This window comes from Squalius cephalus, assembly GCF_949319135.1.
Source record: "Squalius cephalus genome assembly, chromosome: 5".
Classification (NCBI taxonomy): Eukaryota; Metazoa; Chordata; class Actinopteri; order Cypriniformes; family Leuciscidae; genus Squalius; species Squalius cephalus.
In genome coordinates, this window is record NC_137126.1 from 27,772,828 (window position 1) to 27,789,824 (window position 16,997).

A 16,997-nucleotide genomic window follows, 5' to 3' on the forward strand; every position below is an offset into this window, starting at 1 on the left:
CCAGCTGCATACACTGCTCTAGATTTATTCTTTAAACAAAGGAAGTTTTGGCTGGATTGCGAAATGGCAATAGAAGACAGGAAAATAGGGGAACATTTGAAGAAGGCTGTATATCTGCCTCAGCTTGCTCTAGGAAGTTAAACTAAGCTCTGGCAAATTTAGCAAATACCATACTTGCACATCTGTGTTGTATTGAATTTAGCACTGGGTCACTTGAACAAACTTCCTTCCCTCCTAGAAGTCAATCCTTTAAGTTAAAGGGACAGTTCAACCGATAAATTCTGTCATCATTTACTCACCCTCATGCCTCTCCAAGCCTGGCTTATGACTTCCTTTCTTCAGTGGAACACAAAAGATATTTTGAATTCCACACAATAGAAGTCAATCGTCCTCAAAACTGAGACATTCCTCAAAATATCTTCTATTATGTTCTACAGAAGAAAAAGTCATACAGTTTTAAGAGTAATGACGATAATTTCATTTTTGCCATCCCTTTAAGGGACGACTATTTTGTCCAGTTTTCTAAATGGCACACATCTGATGCCATAAAGACGCCAATAAAGACCCCCAGATTAAAGGACTTAAAGTAAACTTTCAGCAAAACAATAGTGAAATCAATTTAACATAACCAAGCCTGTGACACTCACAAAGTCCTTCTGGCATCTCTATTCATCAGTGGTGGTTTGTGGGTATAAATGGGTTTTTTTTTTTTCCTAGAAAAATTGTGTGTGTAAACGTGTTAACAGTAGACATACAGAAGCAGAGCTTTTTTGTTTTTAAGTGCCAGAAGAACCTTTGCTTACTCCTACCAATTGGCAATTTAATTTGAATCTGATAAATGAATACATATGAGTAAAATGCCTATGTAATATATGTATGGCTGTAATCAATGAAATGTAAATGACCGTAAACATGATAATTATGGCATTTAAGTTTTTTTGTCCTCATATTTCCTTAAACTAGATAAACGTTCATGTTCTTACTCAACAGCAAATCTTCCGGAATTACCTGGAAAGAAATGTAACATTCTTGGTAGAATCTATCAAACTATAAACATTGACAAATTGATTTCAGCGTGGTCTGTAATATTGTTCTAACTACCCTCAATTAACTGCAAACAATTATTATATTTTCTGGACGTTCTTTTAAACTGGACTTTATCTTTTTCAGCCCCCTCTCCCTCATTGCTTTACCCGACATCTTAAATAACCATCTTTCACAAATTTTTAACTGCTTTCTGAACACCTTAAGGGCACGCTAAAAAAGCAACAAAAAATAACAACAACAATATAAAAATATAATTTAAAATCACTACCTTTACCTGCACCATTAACCCATTAGTTAGTAAAGAGCTCACACACCGACTGCTAGACTCTGTGCTTCAGTGGCATATGCAGACGCTATCATCACAGGGGGAAAAATCCCCAAGCAACTCCCATCATAATAATGAACCATTTCTATAGTTTAAGATCTTAAATACAACACACCTTTATATGCTATACAAATATATAAATATACAAAAACACATTAGTTTCTTTTTCGCTTATTATGAACAAGCATTGGCATGCTGATTGGTTTCAACTATTCCTCTCCTTGATAAGCATATTTTGTCAGAGTATTTTGGATATGGCTGAGTATGCAATATTTATTTTGGCTGATATAAGCTGCATTTTATTATTTGTTTACTGTTAAACAGTTTCTGCAGAAACGGGTAGAAATATCAGGTCTAATATGAGCAAGAACTCCAAAACAGAGTCATAATATTCTCATAGTGACTTCCTCCAAGTATGTACTGCTGAAAGGGTCAGGAGAGTTTGTGTTTGGTATGACGGTATTGTGTTCGTTGTGGGGGGGCCAATAGTTGAAAACAAAGAGCAAGGGTAGTTTGAAACTTGGAACTGTGTAACAGTCATACTGAGATCAAACCTGCTGAGATGTAAATGAGGAATAAGAGAAGGAGGCCACTCTTTTTCTCACTTCCTCTCTCTTTTCTCACCCGCTATTTGTGTCTGAGGGCCTGGGTGAGGTGGTAGTCCCTTTTCTGTTTCAATACAACTTCTGTTCGACCTATTTTGCTTGCTTAAATCAAACAAACAAATCTTGGAAGGAACCATCTGTCTTTCCCAAAGGACCATCACGAGGGCGGAGCATTCTGATTCTGGTATATGGAGGCCTTCTCTTTCAGGAGGGCCAAACACAGATGACAACTCCAACTTCCTGTAAAGCAAAGCACAAATCTGTGATTTAGCACTACGTAAGTCAATGCTATGTGCTTTGAGCATTCATCAAAAATGAGTGGTCAGTAAGGTTTTTTAAAAAGTCCCTTATGCAGCATTTACACACCAAAATAGTATTATTGTAAAATACTAAATACAATTTTAAATAACTGTTTTATTATATTTTAACATCTAATGTATTCCTGTGATGATAAATCTGTATTTTCAGCAGCCATAACTTGTCTTGAGTGGCGCATGGTCCTTCAGAAATCATTCTAATATGCTGATTTGATGCTTGAGAAACATTTATTAATATTATTATTATTGATTTGAAATAGAAATCATTTGAAATAGAAATGTTTTACTGTTATTTTTGAAATCTCACAGACCCCAAACTTGAACGCATGCGTGTATGAGCCATTAGTGCATGTTGCTTTACCTTCAGGGGGTTCAGACATGGGGGGCGAGAGGCAGTACATGTGATAACCTCGGTCACAATCATCACAGAACAACAGCTGGTCCTGTGAAAAAGCATACTAAATTACAGAGAATCCAAATAGGCATCATAAACCGAGGGAGCGAACAATTTCGACACAAGACTAGTTTTCCTTAAAGCTGCACTATGTAATATTTTTGTGTTCAAAATTTACAAAATGTATACGAGCGAGTACATCATGAATACATTTTTCCAAACCGTGTTTTGTCTTATCCTGAATCACTGCGGTATAAGTGTTTATATTCTGACTATTTTAGACCACTGCGGAGTAGCCCAGTACCTTCATGACTCATCATAGACACAAACAGATCGAAGTAGCTTTGTTTAGTAACCGCTATAGTGCCAACAGTTACATAGTGCAATTTTAAGGAGGTTAAGTAAATTTATTTGTTAAATATGATCATATTTGTAACTCAAAAATGGTCACAAAACTCAAGGTTCAAATCTTATTACGGTTTTTGAGTCAACAAATAAAAAGTGTTACATTTCATTTTGCTTTCAATTGATTATTTACAGAACACTGAGTACTTGGATACCACAGCAAAAGTTACTAGCCTAACTTTTTTAGTTAAATAAATTATAAGCATAGATAAATATACAATAGAACAAAGATAAGAATAAAATAAAAAGTGCTTGAAGTTTTTCAGGTAGGTCTAACAGTATTCAGGTACAGAAGTCAACTATGATCCGTTACACCCCTACTACACAGTGGTAAACAAACTCACATCATTTTCTGATGTTCCACATATGTTACAGCATTTGCATTCAATGCACTGCCAGCGATAGGTTTTCACAGCAGCCATCATCACTGGAGTGAACTGCAGACATGAAGGGTGACCTGAGAACGAAGAACAGATTAATAATCATTTGGTCAAGAAAATCAAAAGCAGCAAGCAGGAGAAAGTGTGAGTGTTTGTTTGTTTTACCAGAACGACCACAGTCTGAGCAGGACACAAGCTCTTCTGACTGGCCAGTTTTCTGGTTCAGGTTGGAATCTCCCAAACAGAAGTCACAGTAGTTGTTCGGCAGAGCCAAACCATCTGGGCCCTTCTTTGGAGCTGCCCAAGAGAGAGAAAGAGAACAAAGAATACCCAACATTACTTCAAAACACACCAACCAGTGTTTATTGAAAATAATACAATCCAACACTATCCCTAGAAGCTAAAACATCTATTCAAAACCTAGTTAGCTGCCTTGTAGAAGGGACTACGAGATGCTGCCTACAGTATGTAGAGCTTTCCATTTAAGATGGCGGGCAAGGTACCCCACTAGGTTTTAAAATAAAGCCATTCTGTCAATACTTGTGTACCACACTGTGCCAACCAGTTAAGAGTTTAATCTATAATCAGTTTTATTGGCTATATATTGACTAAAATATTTCATGACAATCAAAAGTGAAACAAAGTTAAATGGCCTCTGCTTATTTGCCTACCAGAGTCTGTGCTGCTGCAACAACAACAAGCATGATCAATTGCTTACTCTTTGGTTCGTCCTGTTGGGGTGGAGTTGGTTCGCGAATGTCCATCTCATCTTTCTCCTCCCCCTCCTCCTCGGCCAAGTGAGAGTGGGCGTAATGATAACTGAGACCAGGCCTGTTCTTATAGCGCTTCCCACAGACTACACACACACACAGAGATCAAAATGACAGTTATAAGTGCCCTCAGTGGTCATATGTACTTCAGCACATGGGGCATGACTCTCATGGGGCATCTCTCTCATGCATGCACCTATATTATCATGCCCACATGCTTGCTACTGGACAGTTGAGAGATCATTCCACCGCTCCTGGCTCTCCTGATCTTCATTAATTCTCATTCTTCAACACCATGGCAAATGTTAATATGTTTACTCAAAAGATCACTTAAACACAGGGTTCCTACACATATTCCATTTCAAAAACCTTTCTGTAGATTTTTCAGACCATATTTAAAATAAATCGATCATGCAGCATTATTTTCAGCATTTCATTTGGTATAGTACAGTCATCTGTAAACACTTAATTTCCCTCTTTTTCAATTGGTCTTCTCAAAGTGATGTGCTTACATGAGAAGAAAACGAAAACACTTTCTAACCTGCATATATTCACCTCTGACACATCAGTTTGATACTATAATCGTGGTTTGATGTTGAATGATCACCAAACAGCAAAGTACAGATCGTGGCACATGCACATTCGATTAGTGAAGTTCAAAAGAGACTCGCTTATGTTAAAAAACAGGCTTTGCAAAATGAAAATGTGTGCCTTGAATTTATTCAATTGTGTTCAACAATCACTAAACTTTTGCCGTGAAAACAATGCATGTATGATACATTTTTTAGAAATTCTTAATTTTATATTTTAGAAAACTGAATCGGGCCAATAGTCTGGAAACAAAAATATTTTTCCATATTCTGTTTTCCATACTTTTCCAGACCTAGAAATGACTCAAATTCCATACTTTTCCTGCGTAGGAACCCTGTAAACAACAGCGATAGTTCACCACAAAATAATCATTCTGTTATTTATTTAGCCACGTCATTCCAAAATGGTATGACTTATTTCCTTGCATAAAACCAAGTAGCCTTTTTCCATACAGTGGACGATTGGTCCCCAAATTCAATTTCATTGTATGAAGAGGAGCAGCTTGGTCATTGTTAAGCCAAGTTCACACTGTACGATTTTGTCCATGATTTTGCCATCGGAGACAAATTTAGCAAATCCTAAAAGATTTCTCTGATTGTAGTTTTCAATTAAATTCTGTCAGTGTCAAGGCAGTCATGCAGCATGACTTCTCCTCCGACCACTGTCAAATCAAAAACCAATAGGAGCGTCGAACCTGATGATGCAATTAGTGCGACAACAAACCACCGCTTGCTCCACGGACACACACACCCCTCTTATTTTTTGTCTTTTCAAGATTTTAGTTTTTCTTTGCTAGCCACCATTTCAATCCTGCATGTAATACAGCTCACAATCATCATCTGTACGCCATCATCTGTAGACTGTACACCAGTCAAGTAAGCGTTAAGGTACAAGAGGCTGTGCTGTATCGTGAATAAGTCACGGCTGAAGGGCATTGCAGGCACGCAGGCAATTATTTACTTATTGACGATACAGCACAGCCTCTTGTACCTTATTGCTTACTTAACTGGCGTACAGTCTGACATTAATGACATCTGAGATCCCATAGTGTGGCATGACTTATACTGGGATCATGTTCATACAGTCTGACAAGCAATAATCGTAAAGGACTATTATAAATTGTACAGTGTGCACCGCAGCTTTAGACAACACCTTTACTGTTGCACACTAGAAAGTTATTTGGTCTGAACGACATGATGGTGAGTGCATGATGGCAATCACCATTTTTGAGTGAACTATCCCTTTAAAACCGTAAGCATCACACATTCAGGGAAATTGGATTGATCAGTCCTGGAGCAACTTAAAAACAGAGGCACTATTTGAATCTAATCAGAAAAGGAATGAGAAAAACAGGGAGCGACCTCAAGGTGAAGAGAAGGATGAGTATTACAAACAGCAATGAAAAGAACTAAAAAACAGAGACAACACAGAACAAGTAATGAAGAATAAAGAGGTAAATAATAGAGGTTATATAAAAAGCAGCAATTTACATGTCAAAAACTATTTCTAAGTATTAACTGGGGATGGGATACTTCAAAGTATTGTGATTTTTTTTGTGACAAAAACAGCCAATTTAGGTTTGTGGTTTCCACAACTATTTTGGGAAAAAATGAGATCAGAGAAAGTGTGTTAGAAGGAGAAATGTTCAGTAGAATCAATTTAATGCAGTTTTTTTTTTTTTTTGGCCAAAAATCAGAATGAGCTAAGAATATAATTGTGCAAAGCACCAAAGCCTAATGCAGATAAAAGAAACGCAAGAGTAAAAGATTGTAATGTATCACAGTTGATTAACTACACACTAAACAAACAAATTGCAATAATGTTCTATTGTGACCTAGATATTTATATACACTACAGTTCAAAAGCGAGTTACTTTTTTTGAAAGAATACTTTTATTCAGCAAGGATGCATTAAACTGATCAAAGTGAGACTTTTACATTACGAAATATTTCTTTTTGAAATAAAGTCTACATTGACATCAACACTGAAAATAACAAGAAATGTTTCTTAAGCATTAAATCAGCATATTACAATGATTTCTAAAGGATCATGTGACACTGAAGACGTGATGCAAAGCTGAATTTTCAGCATACTTTCTCCTAAGAATAAAATACATTTTTAGAATATATTAACTTAGTTAATATTTAAATTGTTGATATTTTACAATTTTATGGTATTTTTGATCAAATAAATGCAGCCTTGGTGAGCATATAGATACTTCTATAAAAAAAAAATTTTTTTTTTTTTGAACAGTAGCGTAATATTGTATCAGCAGGTCCCTGCTGATGACGAATCATAAGATGCATGCAAGTAAATTGTTAGTAACAGAGTGTTGCTGGAAGTATAAAGTGCTTTTCAAACAGTTCACAATTTGAACTCCTCAGACTGGGAAGTTATATTGAGTCATGCTGCCGAGAAAAACCCGCTTGAACGTGTCTGAACATTTCACCTGGCCCGGAGGCAGTACAGCTTGTTTAGGGGGGAAAAATAAATTAACTCTGTGGAAAAAGTCTTCATCTGAAGCTGCTGTCACACTTAACGCTGTCCAGTTTTTCTTAAAAAAAATAAATAAATTCAAATAAAAAGTTCAGTACATTCTAGTCAGGCACAAATCATGTTTGCAATGCACACAAAATAAAGAGAAAGCGGAAAACCAAGACATGAGCGGTAGGGGAAGGAGAAGAAAAAGACAGAATCAGGGAAGGAGAACTAGACGGAAAGAGAGAGAGAGAGAAAGAGAGCAATATACCTCTTTCGGAAGATTTTGAAATATGCTTTTGTTTGAAAGTGTCTGAAAGAGAGAGAAAAAGAAAGAAAAAAAGAGAAAGAAGAGACAAAGACTCACAGACTGAAAACAAGAATCAGGAAATCAGGAGAAATAAACTCAAAGAACATTTGCATCACAGTATCATGACACATTTAAGAGACACAAATGCAGAGAATAGAGATCCAGAACTACGAAAGTACAACATGAAATTGGAAATCAAGTATAAATTGTCCTCTGGTTTACAAGATAAAGATAACTAGTTTAATCAGGCTAGATGTGCGATTGGTAAACCAAAGCATACAGAATAGTAGGCTTTTTGAGATGTTTTCAATAAAAATTTGCATTTTTTGTTGTACTTCTGGCTTTCATGAATAGACAAGAAAGAGCTGATTGTGAAATGATTCTCAAGTTTAGTATGTCAGATACAGTACAGCTCAGCCTTTTTATAGCAAAGAGAAGTCGATCTCCAGATGAGATCACCAAGAGGTCAGCGGGCTGAGTCATGTGGTTCCCCTGAATGCCATATATGACTCACTGTCACAGGCGTACGGTCTGTCCCGATCTTCCAAAGCTGCTGCTGCTTCCAACTTCTTCCGAGCGCTGCTGACACCACCACGACCCTGTGTAACCATTATCATCATCATAACTATAACATTTTACAGTTGTTTTGCCTAACATAGACCAGGGGATGGGGAACGTTGGTCCTGGAGTGCCGCTGTTCTGCAGAGTTTACAACCCTAATCAAACACACCTGAACAAGGTAATCAGTGTCTTCAGGATCACTAATGCCGAGTTCACACTGAATGATTTTAGGCCCGATTTTCGCTCGCCGACAGGTTTTGTGAGATCGCCGACAAATGGCTGAAATCATAGGCAAATCGGTGCTTGTTCACACGAGTGACAGTCACGCAGTGTGAATTATCAAAGACCAGATCTGAGAGAGTCGCAGACGCCCGTGAGATATTTGGCATGCTAAATATCTGGACCTGTCGGCGATTCAAAATCCTGTTGTGTGAATGTGTTCTGACTGAAAACTACATCGGCAATGACCATCGGCCAATGAGAGAGCAAGAAACAGGACAGCGGGAATGTTCGGGGGAAGAGTTATATCAGTAGAATATCAATATTTTAATAGATATATTTTCAATTATATCAAACAGAAACAAAGCACAAACATTTGCTTGACCAGCAGCAACAGCAGCAAAATTATTTATTTACCCCCAACTCTCTTTGCAGAACACACAATCCTTGCTCCTCTCGTCTCCTCAACCATTTCCTCCTGCATAATCTGTTTTTGTTCTTTTCGCTGCAAATCAGCTCAGAGACCATTAGGATCGCAAATCTTCTTGCAGGCTATCATTTTTAATAACAATTTCAGTCTCGCGCGAGAACTCCGGTCTCATGCACGCGTGATCTTGCGTTATTTCCTTATCACTTCTCGTCTGTGTTTGGTTGTGAAACGTAGTTTGCGGACCAGCCAGAAGCAATTCTTTCTTTTGTAAAGTCATGCAGTGTGAAACCTCCTGTCACCGATCCATTGTGCAGTGTGAACACATCAGCAACTGAATGTTACCCGAGATAGTCGTGCAGTGTGAAAAGAACAGTGACCGACTACTTTGAAAATCGTGCTGTGTGAACTTGGCAGGTGAGCTTTTTTTTCTTTCTTTTTTTAAAAGCTTAACTCAGCTTAACTCTGCAGGACAGCAGCCCTCCAGGACAGAAGTTCTCCATCCCTGACAGACTATGTATGTGTACATGATATTTACAAGAATTTACAAGCACAAGTTTAGAAGATCAAGATCTCACCTTTCCCTTGCCTTTTCCCCTTCTCTTCGGAGTATCTTCCTCATAATCTTCATCGTCAAGATCATCTAGAAAATCATCTGGCTCCAAAATTCTCTACACCACACACACACACACACACACACACACACACACACACACACACACACACACAAAATGGTAAAAATAAATCAGACAGAATAACCAAGCAAGGTTAGATTTCAACAAAAACGGTGTGACACACTAAATCCAAATCATCACTTGTTCTCAGTACCTTTCGGACCCTGCTGCTTGAGTTTAGTGCACTGGTGGAGAGCTCTGTAGAGCTGGGCTCATCCTCCCCTGTGCGGAGCTCCAACCCTGACCTTTTATCCAGTGGCTCTCCTTTCAAAAGAGCCTCTAAGCTGCTTCCATCACTGGAGAAAACTTCCTTCTTAAGCCCTAGATCCAGCTCTGAAACATACACACGCACATTCACATCCATAGGCAACTGCACAGAGATGGATAGAAATATCACCAAAACATACAGAAATCTAAATGACATGAAAGTGAAACACATAAATACCTACACACAAATCTATGAACGGGCTACACACAGGGAATTACAAAGAACATATCTCTTCACTGTTATTAACAGTCTCTCACAGAGGAAGTGAGTGGCTGCATACCGGGCTTTAGAGATGGGAAGGCTAGACGAAGGTCCTCTGGAGGGAGAGCTCTCCTCTTCTTTCTCCAGCGACGTGCTGGATAAGTGTACAACTGACCTGGGGCAACACCTTTGGTGAGAGTGAGATGAAAAACATACATGCAATCAGTCATGTCTTATGTTTAATTTTTTTTTTTGTAAAATTGGTGCCCCTCAGATATGCATCACACACTTACAATTAGTTCAAAATGCTGCAGCACGGCTTCTCAAAGGGGAGCGTAAAAGTGAACATTACACCGGTTTTGATCTCGTTTCATTGGCTACTGGTTAAATACAGAATTGATTTTAAAGTTTTGTTATTTGTTTTTAAGTCTTTGCAGAACCAGGCTCCATAGTACCCATCTGAACTACTACATCTGCCCGGAGACAAGATCACTCAGATCGGGGGACTCTGATCTACTACAGTGCTATGCATAAGTTTAGACACCCATGCTAAAGTTGATTAAAAAGAGGAATAAAAAATTATCTTTTGGAAATTGAACTTAAAGGTTGTATTTTTCCTAATTTTTTTAATTAAGGCATTAAGGACACCAATTTTCTTTGTGAATGAATAATGTATCGTAATGTAAATAAATGTTCTTCCTTAAAATACAGGGTGCATAAGTTTGGACACCCCTATGTTAAATTCCCATAGAGGCCGGCAGATTTTTATTTTTAAAGGCCAGTTACTTCATGGATCCAGGATACTATGCATCCTGATAAAGTTCCCTTGGCCTTTGGAATTAAAATAGCCCCACATCATCACATAGCCTTCACCATACCTAGAGATTGGCATGGTTTTATTTCAGTTAGCCTAATAGCTGGTTTGATTTGCATTGAGAGATGATCTTATGGAAAGTACTCCATGCCAATCTCTAGGTTATTTAAATGTGTTTTTTTAATCCTGTGATATTAATATTTAGGCCTATATCCACACTTATGACATTTCACTGGTTTTGGTATCAATTAATTTTGGTATTTTAACAACTCTATTGAAAATGCAGAGAAAAGAAAAGAAAACCTGTTCTGTAAACTGATCGCTGTGACTGAGTGTGTCCCACCTGGTCCTCTGTGTCGTTTCTCCATCCAGAAGTAGCAGTTGCTCTGGGCGACACCTGTCTGAGAGTCGAGGAAAGGCATCCTCACGCTCCTCTCTGCGCACAGACGGGCATTATAGTTGTGACACTGCTCCATAGCATCCCTGTAATACTGCTCACCCAGCCTTCAGACAGAGCAAGAGAGACAATAAATGCAACAGCTTGAATCAAAACTAAGATTAACCAGAGGTGCTTTCTGAAACTCACGCAGAGTCTAGAGAAGCCATCTTCTGTTGGGCAAAAGCGATAGAGTGTCACTGCCAGCCTGAAACCAGCTCAACCTTGTTCAGCTTACCCGCCTGTGAGTGTTTGTATGCAGCGGGAGGTCTTGCAGGCATGCAGCCCAGTCATTGTAACTCTCTCACTCCAGCCACTTAGCAGGTGCCGATCCCGCCCGTCACCCCGGCAACCGCTAAGAGCCCCGGAGAGAGAGCACAGGCTAGCTAAAGCCTGTGAGATTAGAGCACAGACGGGCGTTGATTTCACAGAGGATGAAACAAAAGCTTAAAGCTTTGCTGTGTTAGAACCAAGAGCTCTGAGGGGTTTAGAGCCCAGACAACGAAACAGCCCTGGGATGATTGCCTGCCTCCAAGACGCCAAAACACAGAGCTACAGCTTCAAAAGGCACTTGCTCAAAGGGGATTCACATTCCACAAACCAACAACTCGGACAACGTTAATACCTGCTATTAAGATCCACCTTGTGGACAGCACTAAATACAGGTGTAAATGGGGTCCACTGTTTTGTGAACCAATGAATCAGAAATGTGACCACACTGAATTGGTAGAGTAAACATGAATGCTTCATCCTAGATAACAGCAAATGACTGCCTATTCACCCATCAACCTGCTAAAATGTTAAGACTTAATCAGACTTGTGCAGCTCTCGCATGTGCTTTTCCAATTTTCTAAGTTATCACCCGAGGCAGATCTTAACACCAAGTGTAAACAGGGTCAAAGTCAGACACCAGGGCCCGTATCCCTAAAGAATTTTTGTGCAAAAAGTGGCTCCTAGCGGCCAAATTCTAAGAAAATTCTCAGAGTCATGACGTTTTCTTAGAATTTCTGCTAAAAGTGACACGAAAATCCCAGTTAATATAAAAGCTATTCCTCAAGATTCCTAGCGCTTAAAAGGGCTCCTAAGGCGAGATCTGCTAAGAGCAGGGAAGAGGACTTTTAGTGGCTTAGGAGTTCCCCTAAGCAGCTGCACAAAATGTGTTTGTAGGATATTTGTTAACAAGCCTTCATAAATAGACCAGCCAGCAATCACAGACATTGATAAAAGCTGAGCCGTTTTACCCTCGTTAAGACCACACTGAGTTGTACCGTTGCAATTTCTACTTCATTAAGGACAGCCCCTTGAGATAGGCCATCTTGTTTTCAATGGGGTCCATATGGGAGTGAAAGTACAAAATATGCCAGCTAGGATATTAATATGAGCAAATAAGACACGAATCATTATTTGAACAGGGTGTAATGAGCTTAAGTTTTCACATATTTTAGATTCTAATGTTAGGCTATAACCCCTACAGCTTACTATTCATTTTCCAGATATTTTCTTGAATGTGAAATATTATTTACAATTACAGTCTGCATAAGATTAGAGTGTATAATTATGTTTATTGATTTGAGGGTACATCCTTTGCTCATTATCACCAAAAGTTCATTTTCATCAAACTTGTGGGATCAACCAATCACGGCTTTTGAAATGATGACTCATACCTAGCAACGGGGTCAACCACACCTCCTCACTAAGATAGGATTTTTCATCCATTCCTTGCTCAGAGTTCACTGAAAATGTTCTGGAATCACTTCTAAGCTAAAACTCCTGGCAAGGAATTTTTAGGTTAAGTTAGGAGCTCTCTGAGAGGATTCTCAGAATCTTTAGGGATACGGGCCCAGACCTTTAAAAAAACGTCTGCATTAATGAGGCTAACACAATTACTAACCGTAAATGCTAAAGCACTCATAGCAGTGTTGTTTTTGTAAACTAAAACTAGACTAAAAATTGTTTTAGTTACCTGAAATAATCTGGAAATAAAATAAAATAAATAAGTTGAAGTACTAAAATGACTAAAACTGAAATAAAATAAATTAAAGCCAAATAAAAAACATAACAAAAAGCACAACAAAATGACAAACTAAAATGAAAACTAAACTAAATATAAAAAAAATATATTAATAAGAATTCATATTAATAAGAAACACTATAATAGTACATGAATAATACTAAAATAAGAGTGCCTGATAGATCAGAGTAAGTGTTTTATACTGCAAAATTAACTCTACTAGTGGACAAATTGTGTAAGACGTGTAGGTTATTGCTTGGTGTTCGCAAGATCACAGACAATTTAAAAGAAACTAGGGATGGGCACTTTTGTCAATTTCTCATTTTGATCATTGATAGGTCTCAATAAATGCGTAGGCTACTCGGGGCGGGGCGTGTCCGTCATGGAGATAATGAAAATATTTTAAGACTGTTACAAAAATGTATGTTGACAAATAAAAATATGACATGAAAACAAACATATGACTAGAAAAAAATAACTGATAGATTATGATGCATCAATGTTTTTCCCAGTCAATAATATCGGGCATTACATTTGAGCTGAAACTGTGAATACACACCACCATGCAGAGATTTGCTAGAGGGTTAATAAACTCAACCAAACGCATCCTATATTAGATTATTCAGATTTATACCCATTACTACTTAGGCAACATCTCCACAAAAGGACAGCAGCACCTCACTGCAGTACACGAAATCCAGGGGGCAGAGTTGGATCCAGATCTAAGGGGTGGAGATTGGTAGGTTTAGGGGTGGGTTTAGGAATCAGGGGGTGGAGATGGGTAGGTTTAGGTATATGTAAGGTGGGAGGGGTTGGATCTGGATCCAACTCCTCCCCCTGGATTTCGTGTTCTGCAGTGAAGACCATCTCGTCTGGAGGGCGTGCTGGTCAATCAGACCTCCGGTACCGCCCAAAATGCCGCAATAACCAATCAGAAAAATAGACTAATATATTTTTTAAAGTCAGGGTGATCATCGTTTCATGATCGATCGTCGCTGTCAAGTCTGAGTACTTGTGTCCTTAAAGATTGAACGCATTGACAGATCTTAACACCTTTACTGAGGCTACTAAATCAAGATTAATTCAATTCAATAATTTAGGAAATATTATTTTAGCAGTAAGAGATGAGTGTCAAAGTAATGTCCATATGGCAGTAATATACAGCTATAAGATAATACAGGTTGTGGACGTACTCAGTTAAGCATACACAACGAACATGTTAGGCAGCAGTTACAACTTGTATACAATTTAAGGATAATATAAAAATAAAAGGATAATATTTTATAGGCATTGTTTTATGTCGATCCAAAGTTGGTGCCATCTGAATTCTTCGCAATTATCGGCATCGCCTGAAACCATCACAAATAACTCACTCACCATTTCAACTTCCCTTCATCTAAAAAGCTCCTTATTAAAATACATTTCAGTCAATATATTTGGTTATTAACAACATTATTATATGAAATGGACAGATAGATGTAACCTGCTTCAAAATAAGTGGCACAGATCCACATATGACAAGTGAAATCAAATAAAACAGCTGGTGCTTCCACAACTGAAGACCAGAATAACCAACCACAGCACTGACAAACAACTGAAACAAACAATTGAGCGCTTAACATGGTTCCCGCGAAACTTTATGACACAATGTCATTAGCACACTCATTAGAGGAACAGAAAAAGCCTCCTACATGCGTTGCTCCCTGATCATGCTGAAAGACGGAAGCTAAATGAAGCATTCACACCAGCGGGACACAGCAGCTGCTAGTACAGCTAACTTAACCAGAGCTCGGATAACCTTGTCAAACACGTGTATCTAAGCTCACTTTCAGCAAATAATGGAAATGCCCATCACGTTGCATATTTACTTCAGCTACATATCAAATTTCAACATGAAAAGCTCATATGTAGTCAAATAAGTATGAAAAATACTCACAGCTTGACAACATTCTCCACCACCGCCGCCATCTTGGCTCTACTGATCTGCTTGCAGCGGGTGATCTGCGCTTGCGCAGAATGAAGGACCTTAGAGGAAGGTCACGGGTCACGGGCGTTCAGGAGGCGTGCGCGTAAAGGAAAATATGAAGGTTCTTTTCATGTTCAAATATAGACAGTAGTAGGCTACAATACAATGATCTGTCTATTCGTTCAAACAAAATATCTGTTGTCTTTCAAAACCCGTACGACTGTATAAGGAGAACGTTTAAATACTGTTCAAAGGGAGAAAAAAGTATCATAAAAGTTACGTGGTTCATACAACTCGTGCGCTATAATAAAAGTATTTTGAAGCTCGTTTGAGAAAGAGAATGAAATTTAAATAGTTATTCCCTTTACAACAAATCGAGCCAGTGCGCGTTGAATTCGCAAATGGTGCTGCTTGCTGCCAGGGTTGCCAACAGTTCAATCAACCCACTGCAACATTTTAAAAGTAGCGAGAGGCTGCCTACTACAGAACAAATGGGTGGAGCTTAGGTCTAGCGAATGTAAATTGGGCCTAATGGGTGGAGCTAGAATATCCAACCACACCCAAACCCTATCCAAAACTCTATGGGTGTTTCTGCGTCCATTCTAGTCCAGTCCTTGAGGCTTGTGGGCTAATGTCCTGCTCAGCAATTAAACGCTAGGATGAGACAGTCTAGTAAGTGCGCATGGCTACGTCACACATGTTTCCGCCCCCACGGTCACAACACGAAAATACTATTAAAAATTAATTTTGGAAAAATACTTTGCATTACAAATCTTTACATTAACTAGCTTTTTATTAATGCGATAGGCCTACAGTGAATGACAGCCGTCTGAGATCTCCCAGTGGCTTACATTATTGGCAATTTAGTGTTAAATGATTAATTTACAGCAAAACAAAAGATAGCCTAACATCAACATATTCATGTACGAAAACATTATTTTTGTCTTACATTTAATAATAAACTCAGACAAGCTCAGTAGGCTACCGACTCATTTTCCGTCGATTTATTTTCGTGAATTTGAATGTGTGAAAAGGATTGTGGGTGATTTAAGGCCACAAAGGATACATCCGATGCATCCTTCAATATGAGCTGAATGAAGGATGTGAAACGAACGCTGCCTTCCAAGGATCCTTCAAATTGAGATGGCCCTCAGCGACGTTTGATGACTTGGCAGCCGAGATATGCAGCCTTCATGGGGTCCCGCCACTCCATTAGACGTCCAGAGAGGAGGAGCTGGATCATGTCACTTGATTCTGCAGTGAGTAGGGAAAACTGCAGACTTCAACCTCTGCAGTGAATTCGATAACCAGATCTGACCGATTCGTGTCCGAAGTTCCGAACTACCTATTTATATGGGTTTTGTGAACTAGATCATTTTGACAAGATCCAAATCGAAAGAACGCTTCGTTCATGAATTAGCCAAGGGGTGTTTTTCACTGAATAATGAATAACTAATAAAAATCATATATTAAGAACATACGTGTGTAGCCGCGGGAACATATTTTACCAGGGGGTGCTGGGGGCGGGGCTTAATGGGCGGGGCTTGATATTGTGGGGCGGTGCTATGGTAGAGTTTTTTTTTTTTTTAAACAAAATCCTAATATTAAACTGCCCAAACAAAAAGATTAACATACCAATTAATGAGTACAGAGTTGTGAGAACGTTTTAAAAAGCACAGCACACAAATCTGCATATTACCTTGATAGGCCTACTCACTCAGGAGTGCAGCCGATGAATGCTTTAATCAATACATCTATATTTAGTTTTTTCACATGCATTAAATGTGTCACTAAGAGT

General features: G+C 38.6%; 1 protein-coding gene across 4 annotated transcripts; it reads right to left on the reverse strand.

Annotated features, from left to right (window-relative positions):
* Nucleotides 1-366: 366 nt before the first annotated feature.
* dpf2 (double PHD fingers 2) lies at nt 367-15,268 on the reverse strand. 4 transcript variants are annotated; one of them, XM_079871340.1, is made up of 13 exons: nt 15,170-15,223; nt 11,373-11,615; nt 11,130-11,290; nt 10,052-10,159; nt 9,658-9,836; nt 9,408-9,500; nt 8,137-8,221; nt 7,584-7,625; nt 4,192-4,329; nt 3,639-3,770; nt 3,438-3,550; nt 2,656-2,737; nt 367-2,217 (listed from the first exon to the last, which is right to left on the reverse strand). In XM_079871340.1, the coding sequence occupies exons 2-13, from the start codon at nt 11,390-11,392 to the stop codon at nt 2,135-2,137; spliced, it is 1,236 nt and encodes a 411-aa protein (XP_079727466.1). In that variant the 5' UTR covers nt 11,393-11,615; nt 15,170-15,223; the 3' UTR covers nt 367-2,134. The 4 variants fall into 4 exon arrangements, with proteins under 4 accessions (XP_079727466.1, XP_079727465.1, XP_079727467.1 ...); XM_079871339.1 differs by lacking the exon at nt 11,373-11,615 and having other exon boundaries at nt 15,170-15,268; XM_079871341.1 differs by lacking the exons at nt 7,584-7,625; nt 11,373-11,615 and having other exon boundaries at nt 15,170-15,268.
* Between the last annotated feature and the right edge of the window lie 1,729 nt (nt 15,269-16,997).

What these genes read in the sequence shown, in the direction of transcription:
- dpf2 (XM_079871339.1), bottom strand. Translation starts at nt 15,201, where the DNA reads ATGGCGGCGGTGGTGGAGAATGTTGTCAAGCT. An exon ending in GTGGAACATCAGAAAATGAT is followed by an intron (nt 2,738 to 3,437) that starts GTGAGTTTGTTT and finishes GCTTTTTCACAG; the next exon opens with GACCAGCTGTTGTTCTGTGA. An exon ending in CATGTCTGAACCCCCTGAAG is followed by an intron (nt 2,218 to 2,655) that starts GTAAAGCAACAT and finishes TTTGCTTTACAG; the next exon opens with GAAGTTGGAGTTGTCATCTG.